General features: G+C 41.0%; 1 protein-coding gene across 1 annotated transcript in view; it reads right to left on the bottom strand.

The window, feature by feature from the left end:
- Nucleotides 1-8,205: 8,205 nt before the first annotated feature.
- The window catches only part of mtfr1l (mitochondrial fission regulator 1-like), a 31,407-nt gene continuing 24,560 nt past the window's right edge, over nucleotides 8,206-15,052 (bottom strand). The window contains exons 5-7 of the mRNA XM_063035075.1: nucleotides 13,129-13,456; nucleotides 10,916-11,073; nucleotides 8,206-10,237 (exon numbers count right to left, since the gene is read on the bottom strand). Of these exons, the coding sequence (XP_062891145.1) occupies nucleotides 10,959-11,073; nucleotides 13,129-13,456 (443 nt within the window). The 3' untranslated portion in view covers nucleotides 8,206-10,237; nucleotides 10,916-10,958. The remainder of the gene's footprint in view (nucleotides 10,238-10,915; nucleotides 11,074-13,128; nucleotides 13,457-15,052) is intronic.

The following is a 15,052-nucleotide window of genomic DNA, read 5'->3' as shown; positions in this document are numbered from 1 at the left end:
AGAAAGCCAAGCACATTTATTTTTCAACATAGTCCCCTCCTACATGTACACACTTAGTCCAGCGGTCGTGGAGCATACGGGTCCCTTCTTTGTAGAAGTGGTCCACCGCAGGGGTGATTGATAAGTTCGTGGCCTAAGGTAGAAGGAGATGAGTTATTAACTTCAAACTTTCTGCATAACCACTCAAAGAATTGAACTGCATGTGCAACATGTAACAAAAGCATCTTGGACCTCCAGGTGGTCCACAGCAGAGGCAATTGATAAGTTCATGGCCTAAGGTAGGAGGAGATGAGTTATACCACTCTCGTTACATGCACGTGCAGTTCAACTCTGAGTAAAAATGCAGAAAGTTTGAAGTTAATAACTCATCTCCTTCTACCTTAGGCCATGAACTTATCAATCACCCCTGCTGTGGACCATTTTCTGGAGGTCCAAGACGCCGACTTCTACAAAGAAGGGATCCGTATGCTCCACGTCCGCTGGACTAAGTGTGTAAATGTAGGAAAAGTAAATGTGCCCAGGTTTTCTAAAATTGACTCTTTCTACCTTAGGCCACAAACTTATCAATCACCCCTTGTATTATATAACACAAAGTTGAAATCACCAGAAATTTATCCAAGCATCCCTGGCCACTATGGGCCACCTCCTTCCCTTTCTCCTCTCAGATTCCTTCTTCTGCAGCCCTCAACTTTCCCAACCACCTGTCTTCACCCATCATCTTCCAGCTATTCTCCTTCCCCTCCACCCACCTTTTCATTCTGGCATCTTCCTCCTTCCTTCTCAGTCCCAAAGAAGGGTCTTGGCTGGAAACGTTGACTGCTTATTCATTTCCATAGATGCTGCCTGACCTGCTGAGTTCCTCCAGCATTTTGTGTGTGTTGCTTTTCTCTTGTCTAATCTTGTTACTATACTGAAAGATTAAGAGTTATTAAAACAATATTTATTTTTTGGTAATGTTGCAGCTCTATAAAACTCTGGTTAAGCCACACTTGCAGTATTGTGTTCTGTTCTGGTCACCTCATTATAGGAAGGAATCTTGTCCTTTAGAATTTCTTTGCAGGCAAGCTCTCACCTGGAATGCTGTTCGAGTGTCTATGCGTTGCATGAAGTATAGACACTTCAGATAGACACTTGAGGAAAAGTAGACTTACACGAAAGGTAGTGCAGAGAAGGCTTAGTAGGTTGACTCCTGGGCTGAAGGGGTTGATGATGTCTGGAGAGATTGAGCATTTACCCATTGAAGTTTAGGGGACTGAGAAGAGAATTTATTAAAGCCAATGAGATTGAGACTAAAATTAATTTACAACCTAACAAATTAACTGTGCTTTTTGGAATAATTCCTCAAAATATCTGCGGTATCTCTTTGACCAACATGTTATTGCTTATTATATTGATAGCTAGGAGGGCCATTTTGTTGAAGTGGAAGGATACATCAGCTCCCACTTCATCACAATAGTTTTCTCAAGTGATGCTATGTCTTAGTGTGGAGAAAATTAGAAGTCGAACCTTTGAACCTGTTTGATTTTGAGAAAAGATAGGGTTCATTTGCTCGTTACTATCATTTGAGTTAATTGATAGATTTCCTCCACGATCTAATTGTAAATTTTTGATACATTTTTTTTTCCTTGCTGGCGGTTTAATGTTTATCTTTAGAAACTTTTTGTATGTGGCTCCGGGGTTGAACACCTAATGGGTTTTTCCCCCTCACTTTGCTTTAGTAGGGTTTTCTCCCTCTTGTCATCAAAATTTTTTCAATCTTTGAAACAATGTTTTTTTTCCTTATGACTTTGTAAGTGTTGCCTACTTCGATGTACTCTTGTTAATTTTGGATAATAATAATAAAAAAGATTTGAAAAAGAGATTGAGAGTGGATGCTCCCCCACCAGTGGGATTATCAAAATTCAGAGTAAGGAGTTACCCTTTCCAGCAGACAAGAAGGAATTTCTGAAGGTTACTGATCTCTGGACTTCTCTATCCCAGAGAGTTGTAGAGGTGAGATGACTGAAAATGTTCAAGGTAAAAAAAAAGACAAATATTTAAACTATAATGAATCAGCAATTTTGCAGAGAAGAGAGTGGACACCAAAAATTGGATTAGTCATGACCTTGTTAAATGGCAGATCAGGAGTGTTTCACTTTTACTTGTGTCTCTTCAGCATATTGCTGGCAATTACAGTAGCTGTAACACAAAGCCGCAAACAGCACTGTCTATTCATAAGGAAATTATTAAGGGAAATGTTTACAACTTAAGTAAGAGGATAAGAATATCTTTTCAGTAAGGAAAATATGTTTTGATTTAGGTCATTTAAAGCAATGGAAAATTCTTGGCGTATTTACGTATGTTAGTAAACATAGAAAGAATGAAGAATTACTTACATGTGCTCTTTCGCTCTTCAAGGAATTTTAATCAGAGTCAGGTTTAATATCACCAGCATATGTTGTGAAATTTGTTAAGTTTGCAGTAGCAGTGCAATGCAGTACATGATAAATATAGAAAATAAAACTGAATTACAAGTATATACATACATATATTAAACAGTTAAGTTAAGTTGTGTAAGAACAGAAGTTTTTAAAAAGTAGTGAGGTTGTGTTTATGGGTTCAATGTCCTTTTAGAAATCGGCTGTCAGAGGAGAAGAAACTGATCCTGAGTCACTGAGTGTGTGACTTCAGGCTTCAGTACCTCCTCCCTGATGAGAAGGGGGCATGCCCTGGATGACGAGGGTCTTTGATGATAGATGCCACCTTCCTGAGGCAACATTCCTTGAAGATGGCTTGGGTACTATGGAGGCTAGTACCCATGGAGCTGACTAATTTTATGACCTTCTGCAACTTTGTTCCTTTGCAATAGACCCCCCCCCCACCATACCAGATGGTAATGCAGCTAGTTAAGAGTGCTTTCCACAGTACATCTGTGGAGGTTTTCTGTAGAACTGTACATCTACATCTGTAGAAGAAAGAAACTTCAGCTCCATCTCTCCACAGACGCTGCCAAACATTTCCATCACTGGCAATTTTTACTTCAGGTTTATATCGTCTGTAGTTTTTGTTTCTCCTCAGTGGGAGAAAGAAATCCGAAATTAAAAACAGGAAAAGCTGGAAATGTTCAGCATCTGTGGAAAGAACATCTGCTACTGTTTCAGATCACATTGTACATTGCTGTTCTGGCCTTGTCACCTTTCAATCAACTATTGTGAAATGCTGCCCCCAGCTGGCACGTATTTTCCCTGCAGATTTATATTAAAATTCTTAGAACAGTACAGCACAGGGATAGGCCACTTGGCCCACAATATCTGTGCTGTACGTGATGCCAATTTAAATTGCAACATTGCCTGCATGTGGTCCACTTGTACACATGCTTGTCTAAATGTCTTTTAAATATTGCTACCATATCTACTTCCATTATCTCCCCTGACAGCACATTTCAAGCATCAACCACTCTGAGTCAGGAAAAAGGACTTGACATGTAAATCTCCTTTTAACTCCCACCCCATCACCTGAAATCTAGTGCCTGTGGGTTTCGGCATTTCCATCCTGAGGAAAAGACTGACTATCTACTACTCTTGTTTGTCTACGCCTCTCACACTTCGATCAGATATGTCTTCGGCCTCTGTTGCTCCAGCGAAAATGATCTAAGACTGTCCAACCTCTCCTTACAGCTAATGCTCTCAATCCATGCAATGTCACGGCCAAGCTCTTCCACACCTTCTTCAAAGCTTCCACGTCCTTCCTGTAATGACCAGAAGTGCACGCAATACTCCAGATATGGCCTGACCAAAGTTTGAGACAGCTGCAGCAGCACATCTCCTGACAATTATACTCAACACCCCTACCAACGAAGGCAAGTGTGCAACAAGCCTTCTTTACCAGTATTGCAACTTCCTCGATGCGATGGATTTGCACCCTAAGATCACTCTGTAAATCAATGCCCCAAAGGGCCCTGCTAATTACTGAACACTTCCCTCTTACACCGCATAATTGCCTGAACTAAACGCCATCTGCCATTTCTCTGCCCATATGTCCAACTGCTCTACATCCTGCTGAATCTTTTAATCATCACTATCCATAACTCAGCTAATTTTTGTGTCATATGCACACATACTAATCAGCCAGCTTACATTTTCGTTCAAGTTAATCATGCACATTACCAACAGGTCTCATCACCGATCCCTGCAAAAACACCATTAGTCAGACCTCACATCAGAATAACCCCTTTCCACCACTCTCGTGTGCTCTGTGACCAACTCTGAATTCGAACTACAGAGTATATGGATCCCATAGACCCGTGTGCCTTATTCTTCTGGATCAGCCTACAAGGGACCTAGTTGAAAGCTTTATCAAAAGCCATGTACACTACATCAACTGCTCTACTCTCATCAGTCATCTGACATCTCCCCTGCACAATGCCATGCTGACAATCCCTAATAAGTCTATGCTTGTCCAGATTCTATCCCCAAGCATTTTCTCAAATAATCTCCATCCCACTAATGCAAAGCTCGTCAGGCTATAATTTCCTGGTTTGTCTCCATTTCCCTTCCTGAACAGGGGAACTCATGTAGTTCTTCAGTCTTCAAGGACCTTGCCTGAAGCTAGAGAGGATACAAATATCTCTGTCAAGGCCCCAGCAATCTACTTTCTCGCCTCTCTCAATAACCTGGGATAGATTCCTCAGGACCCTGGGACTTTCCCATCATAATACTCTTCAATTTCTTGACCTTCTGGTCAAGATGGCACCTGTTTTACAACAGCCCCACTGCTGCCACCTTCTGGATAGACCACAAAACTATTTATTTCACTTCTTTTATGTCCTTTTCATCTGTTTTTCCTCTTGAATGTGTATCTGGAACTGTTGGTGCCTGTGATTTGCAGTTTCTTTTTTTTTAAAGCGTATCGTACCAGACATTCAGTCATTCTTGTCTGGCACGTGGTGTCAGGATTAACTGGGTCACGTTATGAACGTTTCTGACTCAACCCTTGTATTTTTTACGAGGCCGAGTGGCTAGTTCGACGCTCAACCCAGCACGGATGCAAAGCGTGCTCGGGTGAACTCAGGAACCTTCGCTCTGGAGTCCAGTGCTGATCTCACTGCACCACCAGCCGCGCAGTTTGGTGATCCACTGCTTTGCTGTCTCGAAAGGATTCCAGGAGGCAGTGAGTGTGAATTCCTAATGGCGAGGAGGCTGCCGGGGGGGGGGGGGCGGCTTCAGCCGATGTTCAACTCCATTCCATTCAGCCGATGTTCAACTCCATTCCATTTCACTAAAGCTTCCATTGTTCCCTGATTAAAGCAGAGATGGATCATGAAAAATTAAGGCAAATGCAGGTGAGCGCACCGGCTGCCTGCCTTTTGATCGCTGATAGGATCGCTCTGCTGCCAGAGAGGGGAGACTGTGTGGCCTGCCACTGTGCCCGGAAAATGTTACCATGGTTTGCTGCATTTTGGATATGGATATGGACTTGGACTATGGACTTCTTTAAAAAATTCAACCACAGTTTTCTATAATTGTGTTTTTTGGCCACACTTCACTTTTTTTGGGGGGTGGGAGAGGGGGATTTGGGAGTCTATGTTCCTATTTCATTGTTTTTTTTGTGTGGGTGAAGGGAGATTTGGGGATTGATGGTCGTGTTGCTGTTCTTTTTTTCCTTGGTTTCGTGGCTATCTGGAGAAGAATAATTTCAGAGTTGTATACTTTGATACTAAATGCTTCAAGTAACTCAACAACTTCTTGTCCTAGAACATCAGTAAAGCCCTGTGATCTCATCATCCATGTCCTTCTCCTTGGTGAATACTGTCTCAAAGTACTCATTTGGTACCTCATCCATTTCTTCAGGCATAAATGTCCTCCTTTGTCCTTCAATGGTCCTACCCTTGTTTTTAATGTATGCAGCAAAATACATAGTGATTCTCCATACTCCTATTTGCCAAGGACTTTTCAAGGCCCCTTTTAGCTCTCCTGAATCCCTAATTAAGTTCCCTCCCTGCTTCTTTTATATTTCTTCAAAAGCCCTGTCTAATTTCAGCTTCCCAAGTGCTTTGGACTAAATTTGCAACAATTCTCAAATCCAAGTTTCCTGAACCTTGCCATCCTTGGCTTTCTTCCTCGTGGGAACGTGCTGGCCCTGAATTCTGATCAGTTGGCCTTAAAACGAATCCCACATGCCAGTTGTGAAGTTACCAAGTAATAGCTGCTCCCAACCTACTCTCCCCAGCTCCAACCTAATAATGTAATAAGCCTTCTCTCAGCCTAATCTCTGTAATAGCTACAGTATTAGAGTTCCATATACTAATCTAGCCATAAGTTCATCTGACTTACTGTACCTATAAGACACCTTGCATATGCTTCAGCCCATCAGCTCCAACGTGCTCACTGTCTGCCTTTCCTATCAGCTATACTCAAAGTAATACACAAAATATACTGGAGGAACTCAATAGGTCAGGCAGCATCTATGGAAATCAATATACAGTTGACTTTTCGGCCTGAGACCCTTCTTCAGGACTGAGAAGGAAGGAGGAAAGACGTCTGATGTGGGGATGGGAAGGATGGAAGGTGATAGGTGAAGCAAGGTGGATGGGAAAGGTCAAGGGCTGGAGAAGAAGGCATTAATAGGAGAGTGGACCAAAGGAGAAACGGAAGGAGGGGACCCTGAGGGAAGTGATAGGCAGGTGAGAAGAAGTAAAAGGTTAGAGTGGGGAATAGAAGAGGGGGAAAGGAGGTGTGGTAATATTTTTTTTAAGCCAGAAGGAGAAATCAATATTCATGCCACCAGGTTTGAGCCTGTCCAGGCAGAATATAAAGTGTTGCTCCTCCACCTTGATAGCCTCATCTCGGCACAAGAGGTGGCCGTGGGCCGACATGTCAGAACGAGAATGGGAATCAGAATGAAAACGTTTGGCCACTGGGAAGTTCTGCTTGTGGCGGAAGGAGCGGAGGTGCTTGATGAAGCAGTCCCCCAAATTTCAACAGGTCTCACCAGTGCTTAAGCTGACCCTTACTTTACACTTCAGTCTCTTCACTTGCTAATCTACACCACTGGTTCTTATTTTCACTGCCCCACTAGCTTAAGCCTTCCCCTAGTAGCAGTAGTAAATCTTCCTGCAAGGATATGGTTCCCCTCCAGTTCAAGTGCAACCTTTTCTTCTTGTATTAGTCTCACCTATCCTGGAAGAGAGCTCAGTAATCTATGTTACTGAAACACTTTTGCTAGCCCCACCTCCTTAGCCACAATTTTTAACTGTACTATCTTCCCATTTCTTTCTCTAGCACATAGCCCAGGGAGTAATCCCTGGCCCTACATTTTAACTTCCTGCATAAATTCCCAATTTCACTTTCCAAGCCTCATCTCTCTTCCTGCTTATGCGGTTAGAACCAGTAAGGACCACGACGTCCAAGGCTCGCACTCCCATTCAGAATGCCCTGTGCCTACACAGAGATATCCTTGACCCTGGCTCCAGGGAGGCAACATACGACTAGAATTTTGCTCACGCCAGTCTCCCCAAGCCAAAAAAAAAACATTCCAATGATGTATGACCTGAAAGACCCATTTTTAAAGTAGTTATGGAAATAAACACTTTAGAAGAAAAATCTGGAGTGGAAAACTTTCCAACCAAAAAAAACACACACATAACCTCTCTGCCTATTCCCACCCTATCGTATGGGAAGGCAGTTTAAGAGTGGCTGTTGTTGTTGCTTGCGTTGTAGGCATGTTATGTAGGCCCCAAAATGTGTGTCGACTTGCAGGCTGCCCCAGCACATCGTTAGTTTGTGTTGGTTGTTGGTGCAAGTGACACATTTGACTGCAGGTTTTGACATACACATGATAATTAAATGAAATCTAAATCCGACTTAGTCTGTGCACTGCTTCTCAGAAGGCCTAGTATTCATCAGGGAAAGCTACCCTAGTACAAGTTTGCCCTCTCCAATCTACAGTGCTGAGGCTATCTGTAGCTGCACTGACGTAACCTCCACTGAGATGAATTATCACAGCAGTTGTGTTCACTGGACAAGCTTGCTAACCAATCCCCAAGATGATTATACTTACAAATATTTCCTTTACTTGGTTCTAGACAAGTTAGACAATAAAACCTTCATCTAACCACAGACCAACATTGTGTGTGTGCTGGGATAATGCTAAATAATTGGTTGGCTGCAAAAGAAACACATTATATAACTAAACGAGTTCAGAGACCTCAAAATATTTTAAGTTCTTTTATTGGTACTTTCAGAAATATCAATGTTTAAAAAATCTTTTTAGTACAAGGATGAAAAACCATTTCAATAGATCTCCCTCTTAAATGTAATAAATAGTTAACCAATCATGCTGATACCTTTATTGCTTTTAACATTGAGTAAAATGAGCATTTAAATCTAGATTAACATTCAATAATGCAGTTTTACATTTAAATACTAAAATAGTTTTGAATAAATATGCCAAAGTCTCACCCATCCGATCTGAGGTGGCACCATAAACATGCAGGTTGAGCTCAGTTACCTGTGCATGTCCATAGTGCACGACTGAAGTACTTGGGCCCAAAATGTTACATTCCCAAAACCAAAGCTTGTTTATTTATCAATTGAAGCATTTACTGCCAGCACATCCAAAGACTTCTTCGCTCGCTGACAAAAAAAAAGTTAACATAAAAAAATCCCACTGAAATTAAAAATGCAGTCACTAACAAAAGAAAAGTTCTATAATTGCAACAAAACTGTGGGGAGTAAGGGTTGGTGGTGGTAGTAGGTGGAGAAAAAAAGTGTTAGGAAAAGTTACTCCAGCTGGTTTGTGTAACAGAGCTGCAAACACATCAACAAAGTTTATGGCACTATGATGAGCAACTTATTCCCAACATTTTAAACACATTAGTTAAAATAAGTTATAAGTGTGAGTGGAGGTGCAAGTTGTGCACAAAAACATTGGCGGTAAATTCTGTGCAACTGTGTAATGTCTTTCCTTAAAAAAAAAACAGAACAAGAGGAAAGCAATCCATTCAGAAATAAGTATTAATTTTACTTATTTATCTAGCGAACAGCACGGAATAGTCCCTTCTGGCTCAACGAGCCACACCACCCAGCAACCTATTTATTTATTGAGAATAGGCCCTTTGAGCCACGCAGCCCAGCAACCCCGATTTAATCCTACCATATGCAATAACTATTTACAATGCCCAATTAACCGTAGGACTGTAGGAACTGTAGGAAGAAACTGAAGCACCCAGAGAAAACCTCAGTTCACATGAGAAGACACAAACTCCTTACATACAGCAGCGGAATTGAACTGCCAACGCCAGGACGCCCCAAACTGTAACAGCATCGCACTAACCACTATGCCACCATGGGGCCTTTTCCACCTTTGTTGATAATACACTAGTATCGGCAGAAGGGAATATTAAAAGTGCAATCCAAGCACAAGGATGGTGATGTGATTCACTGCTCCAATGATCATTTCTCCTATCAAATCTTTACTCCCATGTTGCTAAAGGGACAATACATGTAAATACATTCAGCAAACCCGACCATACTTGGGTTTTATTTCTCAATATTTTCTTTACAGATAATTGTTTTAATAGTGCAAGTGGATAACACTTGGAAATGCACAAAGCCATTAGATTCCTTTTTAAAAGCAGCGGAAATCAATTTTGAGTGGATATGGTAAAATAGGCCACAAGTTTCTTTTTTATGCTGCAATCACCTACACTCTCAAATTTCAAACAGCCATCCACTTTGGTGTGACAAACAAGAGGAAATCTGCAGGGCTGCTTTGCACAATTGGATGCAAAAATCAAGGATGTTAAACAGAGAAGTCGTCACTTAAAGTAGAGGAAACCACAAAGCCTCTCACTGGTGAATTTTCCTTGGATATCCCAGTTCCCTGAGGGCGCAGTATGGTGGTTGAGAGAATGTAAAATAGATAAGGGGAAAATTATTTCTTAAATCAAATGCCCAATTTATCCCCACCTCTACCACCCTAAGTCTACCACCCCACCCCTTCCCCCAAAGAAAAACTGAGGTAAGGAAGACATTCCTCTATTTCCAACAGTCAAGGCACAAATACAAGCTTGCTCCGTTTATAACCTTGTTTCCGCAACCTGTAATATTGCAGTGCAAAGTGAACAGGAATGTCCTGTCCGGCACAGTTGTGCTCCAGGTCCTTTATGTATTAATAGTAGGGTCCACAGGGCATACTGGAGTACAGCAGTCCTTCCCAAATAACTGCAGTTTTCTATCAACAGGTCTTGTTATGAGACCTAATGTGAAGACAGAAATATTAAGACAAAAACAAAACTATCAGATGTGTTTTAATGCTTAACGTTTAACTTACTGGGAAAAGTCCATATGGGAAATAACTTTTTCTCAGCTTCATGAAAATCACCGATTCTTGGAATCACCTGGAAGCCAAAACCTCCATTGTTGTATTCCCTCCCCCACACCCCCCATTCAATTCCCAAAGTAAAATGCCTGCCATTAAACATCCCCATTAATTGCTTCCCCTATGATGGGAGTTCCTAATACAACACTAAATTTGCCCTCACACTACATCATTAAAAACACTGCTTCTTTGCTTGGTTAGAAAGCCTTGCTCTCTCCCTTTCCCACTGTACCCCTACCTCATCCCAGTAACATTGCCCATCTTCACGACAAACTTTTGCCTTAATCTTATAATATACCACGCCCAAAGCATTCAATCAGAAATATTGCAGCCCCTTGAAGAAATTTTCACTTGACAATCTGACCATACTTCCTAACTACAGCAGCTAGTTTTAGTGAGGAAAAAGTTCAACTTTTTACTTGTTTAAGAAAGAGACTAAGAAAAGGATGAACACTTAAGTCATTTATGCATGAAATCAAGAAGCTGTTTTGTTATTCATGGAAAGGGTTAGTTAAACAATGACCTAATTTTCACTGTGTACGTAATTGTGACTTACTTGAGTTGTGGGTACTACTTGATGTTTGAAGAACTTGCGTAAATCAGTCTTCCTTCATAAAAATACTACTGTCTGATACAGTAAACTTGCGTTTCAATGCCTCTGATATGAGTACCGAGGGGTCATTCTCTTTCAAAAGCTGAGAGCCTCTCCTGGACCTAAAGTAACACAATTTTAGTTAAAACTTGTCTTTCCAATCAAACAAGCTGTTGTAAAATAAACTCTTTGATGGATATTTATTGTAGCTGCAACATATTGCAAGGTTTGTCTGACATTTATTAATACTGTTACCAGTGATGTTAGTTTGTTACCGGAGGCGACACAGCTCAGTTGTGGTTGATTGAAGCTTTTAGTTGGACTGAGGGTTCTGCACTATATACGCGTATATTTGCCTGGTCGTGTTTTTATTAACATTCTATTTGCGCCTGTATTTGCGAGGACTGGGCCTCAAAACCGTGGTATCACCTAGCGGGTGTCAGACATCAGGACCAGTCAAGAGATGATCTCAATGGGCTGGGAGGTCTGGACTATATACATGCACATTCTGCATCGTTGTATCTTACTGATATTCTATATGGGTTTGTTGACTTGTACGTGCGAAGACTGGACATCAAGCCGCGGTTTCACTGAGAGGGGAGGGGCGCCAGGACTCTTATCCCGTAAAAGCGTTTTGCACCTTGACCCCGTAGTAATGCTGCCTCGTATGGCTGTATTCCTGAGTATTCGTGTATGGTTGAATGACAATTAAACTTGAATTGTAAGCTAATTCACAAATTATAGTTAAAGGGGGAGGTGGGGGGGGGGGAGGGAGAGAAGGCCAAAAAACTGCACATACTTGAAATCTGAAAACAAACCAAGAAAATGCTGGTTGCACTCATCAGCTCAGATGCTTCTGTGAAATATCAGATGGAATCTGACCTCCTGAGTATCTCCAACATTTTGTTTATATTTTGGATGCTTATGGACAGGATCGATCAGGCAGTGCCTGAGAGAAACAGAGCTTATGCATCAGGTTAGCTCTGATCAAGCTTTTTGCTCTTTCCACACACAGTTTGACCTGCTGAGTATTTCTACCATTTTCTGCTTTGACTCCAGTTTTCCAGCAGCTGTAATATTTTCTTTTGTACACATAAAGTTCCATGGAGTTATGGCTTTCTGCGTATAATGGCCACATAACTGAATAATTATAAGGGTTGTCAAATCAAGAGAAAAAAAAACACTGGTGGTACAAATATCTCTTGTTACAGAACAGAAAAAGATGGCTTTAGATGTATATAAACAAATGGATTATTCAGAATAAAAATATTTGTAAAATGAAACATTCCATGTGATGAATACTATGTAGATCTTGTAAATTGTGCCGAAGCCTTACAAAATCCTACAGAGATCAATAGATTGACCTGTTGTAGGACAGCTTTAGAGGCTCCAGAGAAGAATTAAGAACATAGTTCCTGGAGTGAGGGTTGAAAATATAAAAAGGATACTGGAACAGCTTTCTTTGATTAATCTGTTCCATACCTTACAATATTTAATATTAATACACTATAGTTTGTTATTTATGTGCGATTCATCTGTAGATTTTATCCTTACCTTCACAAGTTTCATATGTTAAGTGAACTTCGTCTCATTTCTATATACACTACATGGTTATATACATTACATACATGTATATAGTTAAATGACAATAAACTTGACTTGACATGACTTGAGAAGGCTGAAGTCAGATTTGATGGGATGTAAAATGATGGGTCTGAAAAGCATGAATAGTTTAGGGCTGCTCCATTTGGTGGAGGCATCGAGGCCTAAAGGTCATGGGCATAAAAGGGAAGAGACTTAGGAGTGTCATGGAAAGAAACTTATTGTTGGGAAAAATGCAACATGGTTGGAATCTGGAGTGCACTGTTTGATGACATGGTGGAGGCTACTTCCATTATAGCCCTCAAGAGGGAACCAGATAACCAAACAGTAGAGAAAATTTGCAAGGCTACAGAGAATGGGCTGGTAGATGGAAGAATTGCTCTGGTAGAGCGCTAGAGTGGAAGCCTCCTACTATGGTTCTATTAAAATGGCAGAGAAACATGGAATGTTTGTGCTTTAAAGTTTCAGTCATTATTATTTTATACAATAGCTTTCAACTTTAGAACATAAACAGTCTAATATTATTAACATGAATATGTAATTATACCATCAGGTTATCTCCACTTCCAACTCACCCTTGTAAGGAGTTTAATTTGACCCTGTTCATATCTTTCAGAATATCCATCATATCTGCAAAGCTTGTGGACTTTGATAGACAGGAGGTTTCGTCGTCTTCATTTGCAGTTATATCCTGCCTTTTACTTTCAAAATCAAGGTCAAAGTTTGATGAAGCAGCCATGGAAAATGATGCAATGCTTAAAGATTCAGCTGGATCATTTTCTGGAATATCATCATTTAAGGTAAACGACGCTAATGGAGGATATGCAGATTCAAAATCTGGTAGAGAGCAGGCAACGCTTGACGTGTCAGGAGAACCAAGTTCTGGTGTAAAAGGCGCAGATTCTGGAAGACAAGAGGGAAATCTTAGATTCTCTTTAAGCCAGCACATGTTGGATGAACTTTTTTTTCCCTAAAACAAATATATTGAGTCCTGCATGGGAGGTTGGTCAAGAAGGTCCAGTTGCTCGGCATTCAAGATGAGGTCATCATTTGGATTAGACATTGGCTTTGTGGGTGAAGACAGAGTGGTAATAAATAGTTACTTCTGACCGGAGGCTTGTGATACGTGGACTGCCGCAGGGATTTGTTGTTTGTCATCTATATCAGTATAAGATTTAATATCACCGGCATATGCCTTGACATTTGTTAACTTTATGGCAGCAGTAGATGATAAATAAATTAAAAAAAAAATGGAGTTACATTAAGTAGACCAAAAACAGAAATTTTAAAAAAGTAGTGAGGTAGTGTTCATGAGTTCAATGTCCATTTAGGAATCGGATGGCAGAAGGGAAGAAGCTGTTGCTGAATCACTGAATGTGTGCCTTCAGGCTTCTGTACCTCCTTCCCAACAGTAACAGCGTGAGGAGGGCATGTCCTAGGTGGTAGGGATCCTTAATGATGGATGCTGCCTTCCTAAGGCAATGATAATGTGGTAAACTGGATCAGTAAATTTGTGGATGACACCAAGATTGAGAGTGTAGTGGGCAAAGAAAACTGTCAGAATTTGCAGTAGAATCTCAACCAGCTAGAAAAATGGGCTTTAAAAAAAAGGCATATGGAATATAATGCAGACTAGTATGAGGTGTTGCACTTTGGGAGGACAAACCAGGGTAGGACTTGCACAATAGGGCACTGAGGGGTGCGGTAGAACAAAGGGATCTGGGAATATCAATCTATAATTTTTTATAAGTGGTGTCACAGGTAGTTAGAGTTGTAAAGAAAGCTTTTGGCATGTTGGCCTTCATAAATCAAAGTATTGAGTACAGGAAATGGAGTGTTACGTTGAAGTTGCATAAGACGTTGGAGAGGCCTAATTTAGAGCTGGTCACCTACCTACAAGAAAGCTGTAAACAAAATAAAGAGGGGCATAGATACACTACTGTGCAAAACTCTTAGGCAAATATATTTAGCTGGGGTGTCCAAGACATTTGCACAATGCTGTATTTGTCAACATAGAGCAGAGAGTGAGACCAAATCCGGCGAGAGCAAAGGGTGTTGGGAATTGTGATGGTGGAATGCAGAAAGGTGTGAAATAGGTGGCAGAGAAGGAGTGCTATTGAGGGTTGGTTCTAAACAATTGGTTTATTGGTCATTACAGAATGTTTCTTTGATGGTTTCTGCTCCCTCCTCTTTCCCTTCCCCTTTTCCCAACCATGATCCCCCTCTCTGTGCCCCATTCTCACATTCAGTACACAGAGACCCATATCAGAATCAGGTTTATCTCACTCACATATGTCATGAAGTTTCTGTTTTTAATCCAGGTGCATGTCGATGGGACTAGGCAGATTAATAGTTTGGCATGGAGTAGATGGGCTGAAGGGCCTGTTTCTGTGCTGTAGTTTTCTATGACTATGACTCTATATACACTGACATAACAGGTATGTTCAAGTACCTAATGGTTCAGTATCCAGATGTGACAAGTTAATAACAATGGTACAA

Source organism: Mobula hypostoma, chromosome 28, assembly GCF_963921235.1.
Source record: "Mobula hypostoma chromosome 28, sMobHyp1.1, whole genome shotgun sequence".
Lineage (NCBI taxonomy): Eukaryota > Metazoa > Chordata > Chondrichthyes > Myliobatiformes > Myliobatidae > Mobula > Mobula hypostoma.
The sequence above is the reverse complement of the archived record's forward strand: the minus strand, read 5'-3'. Positions and strand labels throughout refer to the sequence as shown.